Here is an 18,454-nt window from a genome sequence, read left to right on the forward strand (position 1 = left end):
ACATTTTTGCTCAGAAAGAGCAGTCAGGCATTGGGACGGGTTGCCCAGGGAGGTGGTGGAGTCACTGTCCCTGGGAGTGTTCAAGGAAAGGTTGGACGTGGTGCTTGGGGACATGGTTTAGTGGGTGACAATGGTGGTAGGGGCTTCTTGATGACCAGAGGATCTTGGAGGCCTTTTCTACCCTTAACGACTCCGTGATTCTATTTTTCCACCTGCTGAATTCAGCTCTTCACCCCATAACCCCCACGGCCAGCCCTTAGGACGGCAATGCGAGGCAACAGCGTGTGGCGGCCTCCAGCCCCCTCACGCAGCGGGGCCGCCGCCGCCATCCGCGCCAGCACCGCCCGGCCTGGCGGGGCGCTCCTCCCGCCGCCGCCGCTTCCGGGCCTCGCTGAGGCGGCGCCATGGCGGCCGTGGATGTGCGAGGTGCGGCCGGGACGGGGGAGCGGGGGATCGAGGGGGGATCTGAGGGGATCGAGGGGGATCGGGGGGAAGCCGCGGAGCCCTTCTGGAACGGGAGGGGGTTGGGTGGGGGTTCCGGCATGGGGACACGAAGAGAGCGCTCCGGGGAGCGGGAGGGTGAAAGGTAAACGAAGGGTTTTGTCCTGGGCGGGTGAGTTGCTGAGGAGGTGGGGATGGGGGGGACCACACCAAGAGCAGCCCTGCTGGGTCTGAGAGCAGTTGGGATGCTTGGCATTGAGCAGGCGTGGGGTCTGAGCCTGAGAGCACACCCTTACATCCAGGTTTGTCGTTTGTTGATCGGTCTGTGCCTGTCATCGGGAGCTCAGCTGAGAGCCCCTTTGAGAGCAGTCCATGCAAGCAAGAATATTTGAAATGTAGTAAGAGGATGTGTTACAGCAAGAATGCAAGTGCTTCAGGCTTTGATTTTGTTGGGAAGGAAAATTTGTCTTCTGGTTTTAAATTGCATTTAGGATAATTAACGCTACTACAGCTTAAGTGCTTAATAAAGGTACATGCTATGTACTGAGATTCCTTTTTATTTTTTTTAATAGGGGAGATAATGGTGTATGTGAAAAAAACCATGAATGCCCCCTGTTCTATGAAGTAGTTAGGCTGGCAGGCCTGGGATTGACAGGGCAAAGCGATTTACTTGTGATTATTATCCTGCGTTTTTTCCTGTCTTGTGGGGCAGGCAGTGTTACTTTGCTAGCTGCTCCTCAGGGGAGCTGCTAACAGTGTATGGAACTGAGCTGGCCATCCTTGGACATAAAGAGTTCTTGCAGAAGTAAAATATTCATGGTGGAGTGTTGAGTAGGATTTCAGGATTGGCAGATAATGCATGCAAGTGGAGGAGTGGTTCCTGTGAGAAGGGAGTTTCCAGTTGTTATTCAGTCTGCAGTGGCTTCTCATCACTTACATTTTGTTGTTTTTTAATTCTAAGCATCACGTGCCTTTGTTGCCTGCTTTCTCATGTCTCATGAATTGCTTGCTGTTATCATAATTTAAATAGCTAAATTTCAGGGTGTCTTTCAGGATGCCTTGTGGATCTTCAGTGTTAGCAGATTTGTTGGCTACAGAACCAGTTGCTGACTCTGGTTTCTTTGGTCTGTCTTTAACTTTGACAATTCAAGTGCTTGAGGAACATAATTTTACTGCAGTGTGATTGTAAAATTCAAGGACTTAAATTCAGATGTCCCCACATGTATAGAAATTTACCTGGCATGTAACAATTTCCATGTTACAAAGTGTATTTCATTTATAAAGCTTACCTTTTCTGTATGGTTGTGAATACCTGCGTAGTTAGATTTCTGTAAGCCCCACTAAGATACTGAGTAAGTAATTTGCCACAGAGTATTTGGCAAATTACTGTAGAATCTGTTGTTTGTGAATGCTGGGGAACATGGGACCAAAGTTAGTATCTTTATTTTCTGGTGTGTTGTTTTTTTTGGTTTATTATAGATTTCCCCAGCATCAAACACAATCATTTTTGAAACGTAATGGTATCAGATGCTGTGATATCACTGAGATTTATTTTAATAGCATAACATTGTAGAAATGTTAACAACACCACTGTTTTGTTTCATTATATAGATCTCTGTAATGTTTTACTTTTCAGTACCATGGTTTAGGGCTTGGAAACTATTTTTTCTCAGAAATAAGCTGTTTTAAATGTTACCAGGCTCAGATTTAGTGTAATGTTTCTCACTTTTTCCCCCCAGTAATAGATTCTAGCTGAGTTCAGTAAATTCAGCTTACCAAAGATGTAGGTTTCATCAGTGCCTTTGTTATTCTCTCTACTCAGCAAATGCTGTGGTTCCTAAAATAAATCTATATGATACTACTACGTAGGTTTAAGCTGATATGCGATATAAGTTAACCAACTCCCACTGACCCATGCGTGCACGTGTTCACATGCCTGCGTGCACGCACCCTGCTCCATTTTTGAGATGTTAAAAGTATACCAGCAGCTAGTAATGAAGAAAAGCAAAATGCAATAATTAAACAAGATTGTATTTCTGTTGTGTATGTAGAGCAGAACTGCAGAAGGCTAAAGGATACCGGTTATGATTTGAACTCTAAAATGCATTTTTAATTCAAACTGGTTTGTGGGGGGCTGCTGTAATCATTAACTGATGGCAATCTACTCTTGGAGATGTTTGCAGCGTTCCTGCCTGTTTTGGTATTCAATGTAAGTTTCTCTTCCCAGATAACCTCTTGGGAATTTCCTGGGTGGACAGTTCCTGGATTCCAATCCTAAACAATGGGAGTGTGTTGGACTACTTCTCGGAGCGAAGTAACCCGTTCTACGACCGAACGTGTAATAATGAAGTTGTCAAAATGCAGCGGATGACCTTGGACCATCTGAAGTAAGTTGCAATCTGGAACTGCTTCCCACTAGTGTCATTTGTCCCTCCATCCAGAGGCTTTGATAGTTGAACAGAAGCATGCTGGAAACCTCCTGTTCTGTGCTTTGTAGTCCCACCGCTTGCCAGGGAGCCCAGCTTCTTTTTTAATTAGAGTACTTAGGTGCCTTCTACTTCCTCTCATGCCATCATGCCATTTCAAGGAGTATTGAGCGTGAATGATTCTAGCTATATCCTGAGATTCTAGTAAATCACCTTTTAGAAATTTCTAATTAGAATATCTGTCTTCTTTCATTGTCCAGCTCAACAGAAACTGGGCAATGGTAACATATTTAAGCGTTTTTTCTACGGTCAATAGGGTTTATGTTAGGGGATACTTTGCATTCGTAAGTCGTTTGCGATTCCATGTCCCACTGGCTCCTTGCCATAATTAGTACAGAATTCCTCCGAGGAGCTGGCTTTTTAGTACGGATAATAAAAGTATTGAGTGTTGTAAATAAACTGATCACAGATGGTTGTGTGATGGGATTGCAGCATGTGCAAGTTAACTTTCTTTGCAGTTTCCCATCTGCTACACTGAGCACAAGTGAGATATTTGCGAACTATTTAAAGACTACAATGTGATAAGGAGTGTGCAAGCTGAGCTAAAAGTTCATTGGTAAAGCCCCTTGTGTTTGGATGTGCTTGCAGAGAGGCTTTCAAGTGACAGACACAGATGGTCACATCAAACACTGGTCCTTTGTTTCTGTGTTTAGATGACATCTTTGTGTTAATAGATTGTGTCATCTTTCTTGCTCGTTACTTGTCTGCTAATGTGTTCAGCTCGGATGTGTGAGGTGTTGCAATTCCCTTTTTCTATGCAGGTAGGTTTTAATAGCTAGCTCAGGAAATCCTGTGCCTTTATTTACTGAGCATTATCAATAAGCTTCCAAAGCATGACAGCTTTATCCCTGTGCTGCCAGGCCCTTGATAGCTCTTCACATCCCACAGATTTTGCTTTGAGAAAGATTTTTATTCTGGTTGTTTCTATTTCAGCCAGATGGTTGGAGTGGAGTACATTCTTCTTCATGCTCAAGAGCCCATTCTCTTCATTATCCGAAAGCAGCAAAGGCAATCTCCAACACAAGGTAAGGTTGTTCGCTTCTTGCCCCTCTCGAGAAGGCCAGTCAGTTAATCCCTTTTATCTGTTTCTAATTTGTTTGAGCACTTCTGGCACCTCTTTTCTGTTGTTATCTTAAACCTAAGTATAAGGTTAGGAGGCTGTGTATCAGAGGTGGGGTGGAGTTACTATGTCTAGCAGGGTGACCTCTGGTGTGTTCAGAGCAGGGATTGCCATCTCGTGGTGAAATGGGAAGAGTGCACTGAGAACAGGCTACCCTGTGGTGTGTGTGTTCATGTACCACGTCTTACTTACGTGTTTGGCTAGCCAAGATTTTTTGTTTTGTTTAAATATAAGGCTAATGATATCATTAGCTTAATTAGAGCTAATCATCTGAAGTGGCTAGTATTTATTTATTTATGTATTTTTGAGGAGGAGTACCATGATCCCCATTGGTCAGGGAGAGGGATCATTCCTGCGTTTGTCATTTTTTCATTCTGCACTATTTCTGCCTTCGGCTGTAGTTTGGGTGAACTGCTGAGTAGGATCTTGTCAGTGGAAGACAACCTTTCTAAAAAAGGACCATGAGATGCTTCAGATACTTCTTTTGTTTGTTCTTCGGAGATCTTTATATTTTTGAAATCATTAGACCTTTCCAAGTTTTGAATGAAATACCTTTAGCTTTTCTCTCCTTTGCAGGCAGCTGGATTCAGTATTCCTTTTTAACCTTAAATTTGTTAGCTGTGCATGTGCAATTAATTAAAAAAGCAAACACAATTCAATGGATATTGAAATGTTTTCTCTGTTTACTCCGTATACATGTAAAGTACTTCAGGTTACTTCTGAGTAAACCTTACAGAAAAGAAGAGCAGGGTTAATGCTAGTTGTTTTCTAAAGTTGTTTTTGTTTAGTGACTTAGACACTGCATTTGCATTTTGCTCTTGTATAGGACTCTGAGTTATCTAGCAATGCTTCTTATTTGCGTGTATCAGATATTCTGATAAGATTCTTATTTGCGTGTATCTGTACTGAAAAAGAACATACATGATTCCTCCTGTAATGGATTTTCCAGTTGTTCCTTTAATAAACGTTTTGAATCTAGCTTTCGAAAGGTGCATATGGAAATGTCACGCACCCCTAAAGTTCCTGTTTAGACGCTTCTTAAATTGAGAGTAGATTTGTGGCTTCCACAACAAGAGTGTTCAGACCTCTGCTGTAGTACTAATGTGCATATGGTGGAACTTAACTGGGACTTCAGTGATGTTTTTCCCATTGTGATTGTACAGTTTGTGCTAGACACCTTGTTTGAATCACATAGTTCCCTGGCTCAAATGTTACCCATATGTCTTATCGTGGTACAAATATTAGTGTATTTGAGACGTGGGAAACTAAATTGTAATGAGTTCACAGCTAGTGTTGAGTAATCAGGGAGGACTAGTGCAGGTCTGTCTTAGGATTTCTCTGTGTTTAAAAAAAAAATACTTCAAATTCTTTGAGCCAAGACTTAGCCCATTTGAAGTGGTTAAAGTTTTCTGGAAAAAAAAATAGACCCGATGATTAGGGAGAGTTGTCTGTCCAGGAAAGTAGGCGGCTTGGGTACAGAGCTGGGAGGTGGTAAAGCTGCTGGTCTGTGTCTTTCACCACTTCTAAGGAAACGCTGAGAAGGAACTCCTCTTTCTTTTTAGAAGTGGGCACTGGCTGCAATATGCACCCAGTTGTCTTGGTCTGTTAATTAGGGCAGGTGTCCAAGTTTTGTAAAATGCAAGTACTGGAGGAATTGGGTCCTGTCAGTAAAAAGGTTGTGAAAGAATGAGTTAAATCAGATGGAGGAGCCAGAACAGACCTGTGCACAGGCAAGAGTCTTGGGAATGGGAAGCAGGCAGCATCATGATAGCTTCTCAACTGAAGAATGCTTGGCAGAACGTTATGGAGACAATTGAGATGTTTCTCTGCACTGCAGCTCTATTGATGAGGAATTTTTGATCCGTTAATAGAGGTTGTCCCATACCTGATATAGCAAATGGCTGCTTTGGAAGGTTGTGGGTTTCTTCTTTTTTTTTTTTTTGGTAGAATGTTGCTAACTTAGAAAGGCATGCTGTGCACATGCTTAGCTGCCATTGGGCTTGGGACATTTAAATTTAGCTGATAAGATTGCACAGGCTGTAGAAAGCTGACCCCAGAAGAATGAGATTTTTCGTTGTTGTGGATTTCTGTCAGTAGCAGAGACTGATGCTACTTCCAGTGCAATTCCAGTGTATTAGCCCTGAATATCCCAACTCTTGCAAGATCAATTATTTGCTTGCAGTAGGAGAGGACTTAAATCTGATGCTTTTCTCTCTGTAAAGCAGGCGTTGGGGTTTTTCCCCTTATCCCTTTTGGGAATGGTTCAAATAAAGCGCCTTTGAGGAAAGACTTAGAAGATGAAACTTTGTGGTGAAATGGATATTGCAATTTCAACTGTTACTACTGAAATTCAACAAATATACGGTCTTCAGCCAGAGCTTTAAACTGATCCTGCATATCTGTTTTTTTCTCCCCACAGTTATTCCACTGGCAGACTACTACATTATTGCTGGAGTGATTTATCAGGCACCTGATCTAGGGTCTGTCATTAATTCCAGAGTTGTAAGTGTTCTGTACATTTGATATATCAGTTTGTATCTGCTTTTATTTTTGATCATTCCCTAGGCTTTTTAAATCCTTCCTTCACTCTACTACAATACTACACTATTTTCTCCCCCCTTTCTTCTACCCTAAATAGTATGCAATAAGTTAAAGCAAATGCCACTGGGTAATGTGGTGTGCATTCACTGTGGAAATGTAAGATCTCGGAAGAGTGCAGTGTGGTGTAGAAGGCAGGATGCATTCCTTAAGGATTGAGGGATCAGAATAACTGAAGGTAGACAATTGGCAGAATGTGAGGTTCAAACAATCAAAAGAAAAATTAAGTGACAAATACATTTGAAACAGTAATTAAACATGTTGAACTTCAGATGTTCATGTTAAAGTAATGTGAAATTTCTCTTTAAATGAAACTTCTGTTTTTACGTTAGTACGGATTTCTCTTTAAATTAAACACTCAAGTTTGTTTTAATTTCTTCTTTTGTCCTGGTAAACAGCTGTTTTTGCAAGTTTTTATCTGTAAGTTAAGAAAAAAAAGACACCAACCTCAGTTGTACAGGATCCTGTTACAAGGATTATGTTCTTGGTCTGAAACTAGCTGTCCCAAGTTTCTTTCTCAGAACAAAAAGGAATATAGAATACTAATTTTAAAATCCATACATAAAAAATATAGTACTGTACTTTCTTCCTAAATTCTGAAGACTGCCTTATATTGTCTCGTTCTGAAAGCTCACTGCAGTGCATGGAATTCAGTCTGCTTTTGAAGAAGCAATGTCCTACTGTCGCTATCACCCATCAAAAGGCTATTGGTGGCATTTCAAAGATCAAGAGGAACGAGGTAGGATTCCTGGTTGCTCCTGTGTGCCTTGGGAGAGGGGGAGGGTAATACAGGGAAGGTGAGAAGGAAGAGTTTGAGGCAGTGCATGGTGGTGGTGTAGGGATGAGGTTAAGTGCCTGTTCTGACTGAAGGGTAAGTTGGTGCTCCCTGCCAGGTGGAAGGGTTCTTGTTATTCTGTGCTGGTGCGTGTAGACATTGAGGCATGGGTGGGAGATGATAATGGTGAGCTATCTGTCAAGAAAATGGACTCAACTTCAACCCACTGGGAACTGAAGTAGGCTTTCAGAAGCCAAACCATTTTGTTTTGAGGTAAAAAATCATTTTGTCTTCCACCAAAAAAAACCAAGCAGCATATGTCAAAGAGAAAAATGGAGATGAAGTTCAGAGGAGAGAGTCATACCAACTTGTTGTACAACAGAGAATTGCTAAGAGAACAGAACTTTTAATGTAGCTTCTTCTTACATTTTTGTGCTTGCAGAGAAAGCTAAACCAAAAGCCAAGAAGAAAGAAGAACCAAGTTCTATTTTCCAAAGGCAACGGGTAGATGCTTTGCTTCTAGACCTAAGACAAAAGTTTCCACCCAAATTTGTTCAGGTATGATGCTTAAAAGCCGCAGTGTTACTGTAACTTACTCTGAACTTAATGCAGTCATGAGTACTTGAACAGCTGAAACTGACAGCGGGAATCTTCGTGGCTTTCTATGACAGTAATGCAAGCTAGGTAATAAATTTGACAAGGAAGCCTTTGATTTGCGTGTGGGATTCCCCTCTGTAATTACAGGAGTTACCAAGACCTTGGCAAAACTGTGAGGGTAAATGTTACTGTACAAATTCCTTATCTATTCATAGAAGGTCTGTTTTTGTCAGCTATCAGATTTTGCTGCTGCTTCCAGTTTCCTGCTTTGTGAGCTGAATCAAACCACCACAGCTATTGTGTTTTAGTTACTCCATTGTTCTGGATGCCCATTAATCAGCATGGAAATTCTCAGCATTCTGTGAGGCTGATGTGATTTACCTCTGGTGATCTCTAATAGCCCTTTGTTCTATCAAGTCTTCTGGTTAGCGGCAATGAAAATGATTTTTACAGCAACTTGAAAAACTGCTCTTCAGATATTGGGAAGGATGGGCTATCTGAGCATATTTTGATTTAGTTCTTTTCAGCTGTCAGGGGAAAAACAACATTAAAAAAATGAGTATTTCTATTTAAACAAAATCAACTTAATTTTTTAAAGTGTATTTAGTGATGTGTTCAACAGCCCTCCCTTCTACCCTCAACTCACGTGTAACAGGACGTTGCTTGGTGTGTATTCTTAAGTGAATACTAGGAAGGGTCAAGAACTATGACTTTGATTCCACTGATTTTCTGTTTTTTTCTTCCTCCACAGCAAAAGCCTGGAGAAAAACCTATCCCAGGTAAAATTCTAATATTACCACAAAATATTTATTATAAAAAAAAAAAAAAAAAAAAAAAGGCTATATGTAGCAGTGTCTTTCAGTTGCTCTTTGAGCTCCTTACCATTTCTACTGAGGTGCTTAGGGATTCTGGCATTGCCCCGCTGTGCAAAGTACTAGGTAAGAGCAGAGCTCTCTCTGACAGCCAGAGTGAAATTGAAGAAACGAGTATTCTGCTCCCTCTCTTGAAAATGTCTTGCCCTTTTCATCTGTACAAACTGTATTGCCTACCAGTCCAAATGCAGGAAATGGTCTTTGAAAGCACCAGGTAGGGAAAGGGTAAAAGAGGGAAGGAATAGTTTGGTCAGTCTGGCATCCTAGTGATTTTAGCAAAGTGCTACAAGCTTAAGAAAGCATGTGAAGGCTTTTAGGTGATCTTAAGCAACCATGAAACAGGAAAAGCATGAACCAGATTTCAAACCATTCCACTTCTTAAAATCTTTATAGGTATGAGTTTAGTCCATGGTTGTTCTTAAGCCTTTGTAATTAATTTTGTCCCTTTGAAATCAACAATATTTTTTAAGTACTCTGAAGAATATTTTAGGAATGGAAATTGGAAGTTTAACATTGTTTTGCTGTTACTTCTTAAGTGGATCAAATCAAGAAGGAACCAGAACCAGCCCCTGAAGCTGTCAAGCAAGAGGAAAAAGAGACTGTAAAGAACGCTCAGCAGACCGCTAGCGCTAAAGGACCACCTGAAAAACGGATGAGACTCCAGTGAAGGGAGAAGTTGTTACACGTCTGGATTAGTAGCTGGAAAACTGCAGATTCCTGCTCCCCTTTCTTCATATTTAAGCTCTTCAACTAAGACTGACAATTCAGGGATTGAAGTCCCTGTAACAGCTTTTTCTATAGAAGCCTGTCACAAAAATTTTAATGGAGGATGTGAGTTGCCTCAAAGAAGGTGTTCTCAGTATTTGTCCTGTTTTGAATGTTGACTCCTGGGAATGGGTCTTACAGGGATGTATTTTGCAGCCTTCTGAAAGCTACAAACCCCTGCCTCCATTCTGTCTTTGTTTCCTATGTAAAAAGAAAAACTTTTATTAAAAAAATCTGAATCCTCAGCAAATAAAATGTTGGCTGCTACAATGCCTTTCTTAAATACTTTGTTAGTAGCAAATATGCCATATGTGCTGGCATTACTATTTTTTTTTCTCGAATATCAGAATATATCATGCTATTTTGAGGAAGGCAAGTTCCAACTAAATGATTTAGGCTGCCTGCTATAAATTGTTGTGCCTTTAGTGTGCTTGGGATAAAGATCAGAAATTCGATAGCTGGAGACTCAAGTCTGTGTTATTAGATACCAAACTGCTCTAAGCCTCTGATACATTCTTGGGTGCTTATTTTACTTGAAGGGTTAGCTAGTGTTTTATAATAAAACCTAGACTTCTGAGGGAGACTTATGATGGTATAAAACAGGCTAAATTTTCTTGCGGTTGCAAACTCAGAGTGAGACTGTTTACATTTCTCCTTTTTACCACACTGTCACTCAAATATCAATTACATACCTCTTCATCTGTGCTTCTAGCACCTTCTTGCTGCATCTTGCCACCTTGATTAGTCATCTGCCTTTTAGACCTGAGGAGGTAGGGCCGTGGAGGAGAAGGATTGCTAACAGTAATGCACTTTGCTACTTAGGTATGCTGCTTACAGAAATCATTTTTTTGGCTTGCAGAAGAAAAAAAAAAAAAAAAAGAAGCCATTGATTGCAAAGAAATGACTGTTGGTTTCTTTTTTTCTTTTTTTTTTTTTTTTTTTTGTCAAAATAGTGGAGCAAACCTTGTTTTATTTTCCCAAATCTGCTTTCTTGCAGTAAACAACAAAAAGGGCTGTACATAGCCTATAGAATGTACGTAGGAAGGAAGACTAAGATATGCTTAGATTGTTGCCTCAGATTTATTTTGGGGTTATGAGAGAGACTTTATTTCTGTTCAGTAACTATCAAAGAGTTCTGACTGGATAGCTGTTGAATGATGGAAAGACCCATGTAATTTTTGTCCTGTAATCCACAGCTGTAACAGGAAATACAAATAAGCTGATAGCTGTTCACTGTTGGTGCAGATATTAGAAATAGAATTGATATATCAGCATACTTAAGTGTGTATTAGGTTAAATATGTATTACATGGGTGAATTTTGAACAGCTATTTCTTGAAACATTGATGGAAGTAGATAATAAGGTAGTATGAACTATTAAATCATTATCTATAGAGAGAGAACAGTTATTCTGGAATGCTCAAAACAAGATGGAACTAATTATTTAGGCTTGAATAATTACCAGGTAGCATGAATACACTAAGAAAAGGATGTTGCTTCTTTCTTGTATTAAAGAAATTACCTGAAAGGAAGGAGCTCAAGAAGTATCAAAGCCAAAGCCTTGTCTACCCACGTGGTGGAAAGGGGACATCTCCAGAAATGAGGCACGAGTGGTGAGGAAATTCAAGAGTCCCTACTGAGTTTTTCATATCCAGGTAAAGTTCTTGGAAAGGGCTGTTAATGCAGTTGAAGTTCTACGTGGTTATTCATATCAGTAAGAACCTGTAAGCTATTTGGAAAAACCTTAAGTTAAGAAGATGACTAGATTGCACTGTAATGAAGATCTACCTTTTTTTTTTTTTTACGAGGAAAATTAACTACTTGCACATCAAAGAAAGATTTGAAATTACCAGCAAAGGAAAGATATCTTGCCTATTGCTAAAGGCATGCCAGAATGGTCAAAAATAGATGCTGGAACACATGGTTCGAGTAAAGAATTCTATTAGTAACTGGGTTTCCCCTGAAATAAATTATGTTGTACAGCTCAAATTCCAGAAAATGAATTCTGCCAAAGTACAGGGTTTTGAAGAAGGGCAGTAATAGGAGTAGGAGAAAAAAATCTATGAAGTCACTGGTAGGACCAAGACTTCAGTGTCTTAGGAAAGAAAAGACAAATATTGAGTCTTTATAAAATTAAATGAGTGCTGCAAAGCAAGCAGGGAAGTGGAGAGACCTTGTTCTGTCTTGCATTACAGGTATACAGGGACAAGCTAATGAAGCTGAATGTAATTACATTTGAAATGAATCATACTTCATGCTCAGAGCTTATGATTATTTACAGATGAGGGTGAAACTTGAGGGGGCAGTCTGTCCTTATGGTTGCCTCCTGTAACAGTGTTTTTGCTTTCTGCAGATGACCAGGTATTGGCCAGTGTCAGACAGGGCATTAAAAAGGATGGACTCCTGGTCTGATCCAGTCTGTTAGTGCCAACATCTAAGCTATTGAGAGGGTAGAAAATGGCTTCCATGCATGAAAAAGAGAATTAGAATATGATAACTCTCTTTGAGGGGAATGATCTCTTCCTGAAAAGCAAATGAAAATCAAGAGCTGTAAAAAGCACAAATTGTATTATAAAGCAATGGGGAGCATTATCAATGAATGTGTGGATTTCTTAGCTGTCTTGCAGTGCTGAAGGCTTACTGTGCTTGGGAGTCAGGAATTGAAATCTTTTCTGATCCTGTTATTTGCTGACAAGATATTCTCAATTTTATCAGTTAAATAAGCTTTGATATTAACTTGCTGAAGTGATGTTATATCAGTTATTACTGCTAAACTCCAAGTAATATACTGTCAAAAAGCTGTTAAACTGTTATCTAGTCAGTTATATTTCTCAGTGTGTGAGAACCTAAGTCTTTTTTTTCTCTCCGGTGTTTTTACAGTGTCTCTTGTTAGGAACCTGAGCACTGAAGTCCAAAGTCCTTCAGAGGACATTCAGTATTTGTAAAGCTTATAAGGTCAGAGGTTGGACTCGATGATCTTGAGGTCTCTTCCAACCTAGAAAATTCTGTGATTCTGTAAATGAAAGGAAATAAGGAAGCAGTTCCAAAATTTGTACTGTGTGTCACTTGCTTTTGCATAAAGGAGGTATTTGGTTGTATAATGGATCTATAATTTTTCTCTGCTTTTAGGTTTCAATCAGGTAGTTGCAGGAACTAAAAATGACCAAAAAATCTTATATGAACATTCTCCTGAGAGCCTGGAGGTACATATTAATGTCTGCATACATGTCCATATGAACAGATAGGCATACAAATGAGTATATACATATGCACACACATTTGCAAAAAACTGGCCACATTACAGGAAGAGAGGGAGTTTTGCTATCTCAGTTCATTATGTAAAACTAATGGTATCTGAAATGCAACATAAATACTGTCCTTTCTGCTCTTCACCAAGTGAAGTGTGACCAGGTGATGCACTTTGCTCATTCATTCCTCTTTGCCACCCTGCCTCCATATTTCGTATTTTGGTAACCTTTTGATAGTCAAAAAAGTTATATGTCATTTGGACAGTCTGTACATGTTGTTTGCCAAAGAAAGCTGTAGTTGGAGCAAGGTTAGAGGGATATAGGCAATGGGAAAAAGACAAAGGGGTAGATACTAGCTTTATTTTTAGATGAGGCGTTCCCTGTGAAGAAAATTAAGATATGTTATGCAAATAGGTTGTGGCTTCACTGAGCAGACAGATGGCTTCTGAACAAAAGCTGATGTGACGTATTTCTTAATTTTTTCCCCCAATATTTTTAATTGTGATAATCAGGCATTTTAGACAGTTCTTGGAGAAAGTGGTGAATTTTTGATCAAGTGTTGTTTCGGTCCTGTATTCATGCACAGAACAAACCAGTGGTCACTTGATGAGTATTCTTCTGCAGCCTAATGTGGCTCATGGATGGGTGAATGGTAGGGACAGGGTATGGTGTATTATTATTCACCCCAACAATCAGAAAGTTTTATTTCTTACCACCAGAGCAGTGGATTTCAATGTGCGGTCCGCAAGACTGCTGGGTGTCTGTACCCTGTTCCTAAAGACCCAACAGCAGGTAAGTGAGAAAAGTATGAGAAAAGTAAACCTCTTGCTGAGATTGTTTCATAGTAGCTTGCACCTTCACTGAAACTTTAGAGGATTACAAGATGAAGAAAACTGCAGAATTCTAAGAAAGCCAGTTACACCTTCTCAACAAATGTTTTTGCTCTTGAAGAAGCTGTGGATTGATGCAATCTTTCTTCCATGCTCTCTACTATAAGGTCAGTCACCTTTTTTTCTTCCAACCTGTTCGTTAACATAAAATGGGAATCTTTCTCTCCCTCCCATATACTGTTCACTTAATAAGAGTACAGAAGTGCAAGGTTCTGCTAATCTGAATGCAAACGTCATTGCTTTTTATGTGCTCTTGATGCCAAAGGGCTTGCTTTAGATGCTCAACACAGTGTCAAACTGTTGACTTGTTCCTGCCCCCAAAAATAACATGCTTATGAGTTCAATGGTTGAACCCAGATACTTTCAAGTCCTAACTGTGCAGTTATGTGTATATTAAAACAGAAAAAATGTAGTAAGAACCTTTTGGGGGTAGGACGTGCATCTAGCAAGTTGGGAGACTGATTTAATACGGGCTGTCCTATAATTAATGGTCACACAGCAGAAGTATGAATTTAAAAATAGCACTGCACATGGATTATGTAATAGGATTTTCCGTTACAGCTACTGTGGTCTGAATTATGTTTATTTCAAGAGGCATAAAGTGACACAGTTCACAGCCCTGGAATGCAAAACTGGCGTGAAAAGTGGTTGACAATTATTCAACAGCTAACTGCACATAGAAGACTTCACAGAAAATAATTTCTTTAGTTTTAGAGGTAACTCTAATAAGAAAATTAATCTAAGATTAACTTAGGCCATGAGTTTGTTTGCTTTTAGGTAAAGTGGTAATAAACAATTTCAAACAATGTACAATTATGGTTATCTATCGCTATCAAGAAAGATTCTGATAGAAGCAGACATCCTCCTATTTTCATTCCTTTAATCTAGTGTTTTATTACTGGGTGTGCACTACCAATGCTGGCCACACTCGAAATGAATGCATGGAAATGTGTCCAGTGCTGAAAATAAAGTTGTAAAGAGTTCCTAAAAGATAACAGCTGTTGGTACGTTGAATCCCAGCACTACATGCCAAAAAGCATGCGTAGCTGTGCTGTGCTTAACCTGCCTTACCACAGTCCAGGTCGCTGTCTTAGGGCTGTATCTTGGTGGAGCGGTTCCCTAACACTGAGATGGCAGCCAGGTTGGTAGATGCACATGCAAGCAGCCTCTTCCCTGTGCTCAACAAGCACAAACATTTGAAAAGGCCATGATGTAAGAAAACCACAACTGCACTGGTGGCATTCGTAATTGAGGCACACTGCTGTACATACATAGCAACTGGTAGGCTTTATGGGTTTATAACTGGAGCTAGGAGTTTGCTTCTATTCTATCAACCCTAGCGGAATCAGATTCATCCTTTATTCTGTTTTTCGTGTGTGTGGGTAGGTGTGTCACTAGCTATAGTAAGACAGGCTATGAAAAGGCACCAAGTAGTGTTATGTCCTGCTATCCAGCATTTCTTCGCTTTTCCATTTCAGGCCCTAAGCTCTTTTCACACTCTGTTGAGTCAAAATTGACTGTTCCTGATCTTCACTCACAAATGATCTTTTAATAAAAAAGCAAACAAAGCCAACCTTTGAGCTATTTCAACAGATTTTTTCCCCTTGTGGTCTAACCAAATGATTTATTTGCTCTCTGCAGACATAAATGACTAGGAGTGTGAAACTCAGCTGGGGCTCCTCCTTATGCAGAGCTCTTACACCTGCACAGGAGAAATACCCATCCGTTTGAAAATGAGGATGATAAAAAGCTGGGAACATGCCTGTGTTGGACTAATTCTATTTATTCCTCCACAAAAGCCTCTGTATATGCTGGCAGAGCAGCAGCTGGCTGTCTTGAGGCACACTCACAGCCCTTTGAGATGTACGCCAGATGTTGGGGCGCCATTTCCCGACGCGGGAGGCGAAGGAGGCCGCCATGCTGCCGCTCGGCCTCAGTTCCTCGCAGGGGGAGGGCAGGCGCTGAGGGGCAGTTGGGGACGTGGGGGTGGCTCCGTTCCAGGCTCGGGCCCCACACGAAGCCAGGCATGGGGCAGCAGCAGGCGGTGGCCATGGGGACACTGCTGCTGCTGCTGGGCCTGGTGGGGTGCCCCGCTGCCCAGGGGGGCGAGCCCGGGATGCTGCAGATCACCAGCATGTGGGTGACGGTGCCACGGCAGTTGAGCCCCCGCGCCGACACCAACCCCCTGACCGTCTCCTACTGGCTGGAGGTGGACGGGCGGCCGCGGATCCTGCGCCTACGGCCCAGGAGGGGCTTGGTCTCCCGGCCTTTCACCTTGGTCACCTACGGCGAGGACGGGGCGCGCCGGGAGGAGCACCCCTTCGTGCAGGACGACTGCTTCTACCAGGGAGAGGTGCAGGGAAGCCCCGGCTCCCTGGTGGCCCTCGGCACCTGTGGCAGGGGCCTCCGTGGGGTGCTGTGGGTGGAAGGTGGCATCTACGAGATCGAGCCCATCCCCAACGATCCGGCCTTTCGGCACTTCCTCTACCGCATGGAGGCGGCTCACAGCCCCATGGGCCCCACCTGTGGGCTGACCCCGGAGGAGCTGCAGTACCAAAAGGGTTTTCTGCCATGGCTCCAGGCCCCCTTGGTGGATGAGGAGTACGTGCTGAAGGAATGGTGGACGCACATCAGGTATGTGAAGATAGTGGTGGTCGTGGACAACGTGCGGTTTGTGAGGTCGGGCAGGAATGAATCCGAAGTCTTGAGGCAAGTCATAGAAGTCATCAATATCGGGGACTCTCTGTATGAACAGCTTTCCGTTCAACTGTTCCTTGTGGGACTGGAGATCTGGACCAAAAGTAATTTTATAAACATTACTAACTCTGTAAACAAGGCACTTGGAGACTTTAACAAATGGCGAAAATCAGACCTGTATCCACGGATGCGCCACGATACCGCTCACTTATTTGCATATCAGAGCTTTGGAAGAAGCCTGGGGTTGGCATTTCTGGGGTCCGTATGTGATAGCCAGTGGGCAGCAGCAGTTGATTCCTTCACCAACAGGAAGTTGTCCTCGTTTATTATCACGTTTGTCCATGAGCTGGGCCATAATCTTGGGATGCGCCATGACGAACCGTACTGCAAATGCAGGCGGAAGAGATGCATTATGTATGAAACTGAAGTCGACACCGATGCGTTCAGTGACTGCAGTTACAAATACTACTTTGACTTGCTTGGGAGTGGTGGTACCTGCCTGCGTCAGCCACCGGCACCTGGCACCTACTACACCTTGAAGCGTGAATACTGTGGGAATAAGATAGTAGAAAGCGGAGAGCAATGTGACTGTGGTTCACGGTCAAGCTGCAGAAAGGATCCTTGCTGTCACCCGAACTGTACATTGACTGCAGGTTCAGTTTGTGCTTCTGGAAAATGTTGCAAGGGCTGTCAGGTCAGTCCAGCAGGAACACTGTGCAGAGCAAGTACCAGCATCTGCGACCTGCCAGAGTACTGCAACGGGACTTCCCCATGGTGCCAGCCAGACTTGTACATGCAAGATGGAACCCCTTGCAAAGATGGTTCCTATTGCTATCGAGGAAAATGTACTTCCCACGATGAACAATGCAAGCATCTCTTTGGCAAACAAGCCAGGGTTGCTCCTATAGATTGTTTCATAGTGAATACTGAAGGTGACCGTTTTGGAAATTGTGGTATTCGTGACAATATTCAGTTTATAAAATGCAGCATTGAGAATATGTTATGTGGTAGGATACAGTGTGAAAACATACACAGGTTGCCTTTCTTGCAAAACCACATAACAGTAGTCCAAACCCCTGAGGAAGGTAAAAAGTGTTGGGGCCTTGACTACCACGTAGGGATGGCTACAGCTGACCTAGGGGCTGTGGAAGATGGCACGCCATGTGGTAGTGACATGCTTTGTATCAAAAGGACATGTACCAATATGTCCGTGCTGAACTATGACTGCAACGTAACAAAGTGCCATAACAGAGGAGTGTGTAACAATCGTAAGAACTGTCACTGCAGGTATGGATGGGCTCCTCCAGATTGCGAGTGGGAAGGATTTGGAGGTAGCATTGACAGTGGACCTGCTCCACCCGAGCAGGTTTTTCAGAGAGCAAAAATAGGAGTAGCAGTATTTAGCTTTCTTTTTCTCTTTGTCCTTGGAGTTGCCCTTACCATATATTTTAAACGGGAAGTAGGGGAATGGCTTAGGAGGGAAAAAGCTTGGTGCCGTGGAAGAAGATAGTAGTTCTTCCAAAGCTGTAGCTGTGGATGCTCCTGGGAAAATCTCCAATTACCCTTGAGCAGAGCCAGCTGATAACTCATCAAAGTAATTCAACACGTTCTGAATAGTTATAATCTAATATAATTTTATTAAATACAGAGTAAATGTTATCTTTGTTTATTTTAAGTTAATAAATGCTGGCAGTAAGGTATGCTGTTTTTTTGATTTGCTCTTTGAGCTCTCAAAGTAGTTAGGCAAACAGTAGGTATAGCTTTTATGCTCCATATCAACTGTTTACAAATGTAAACTTTTTCAAACAGGTGTAAATAAATGGTTTGCTCTACTTTACTCCTTCATCTAATGCTTTCTTCAATTCAGGGAGAGGTGTTTGTGAACATCTTGCTTCTGTCAGTCAGTAATAGCCAAAGAGAAAAAACAAATGCTCTTGCAGTCTCTTCATTGAAGGTGCACCTGAGA

The 18,454-nt window shown here is 41.8% G+C and overlaps 2 protein-coding genes across 2 annotated transcripts; both read left to right on the forward strand.

The window, feature by feature from the left end:
* Positions 1–362: 362 nt before the first annotated feature.
* On the forward strand, positions 363–10,485 carry MED6 (mediator complex subunit 6). Its single transcript, XM_032189338.1, has 8 exons — positions 363–426; positions 2,669–2,828; positions 3,861–3,952; positions 6,467–6,549; positions 7,276–7,384; positions 7,863–7,978; positions 8,769–8,796; positions 9,426–10,485. Exons 1-8 carry the CDS (start codon positions 405–407, stop codon positions 9,554–9,556), a joined length of 741 nt encoding a protein of 246 aa, XP_032045229.1. The 5' UTR covers positions 363–404; the 3' UTR covers positions 9,557–10,485.
* Positions 10,486–15,841: 5,356 nt separating this feature from the next.
* On the forward strand, positions 15,842–17,998 carry LOC116489572 (disintegrin and metalloproteinase domain-containing protein 20-like). The gene has a single exon (XM_032188001.1). It carries the CDS (start codon positions 15,842–15,844, stop codon positions 17,996–17,998), a length of 2,157 nt encoding a protein of 718 aa, XP_032043892.1.
* Positions 17,999–18,454: the final 456 nt, after the last annotated feature.

This window comes from Aythya fuligula, chromosome 5, assembly GCF_009819795.1.
Source record: "Aythya fuligula isolate bAytFul2 chromosome 5, bAytFul2.pri, whole genome shotgun sequence".
Taxonomy (NCBI): domain Eukaryota; kingdom Metazoa; phylum Chordata; class Aves; order Anseriformes; family Anatidae; genus Aythya; species Aythya fuligula.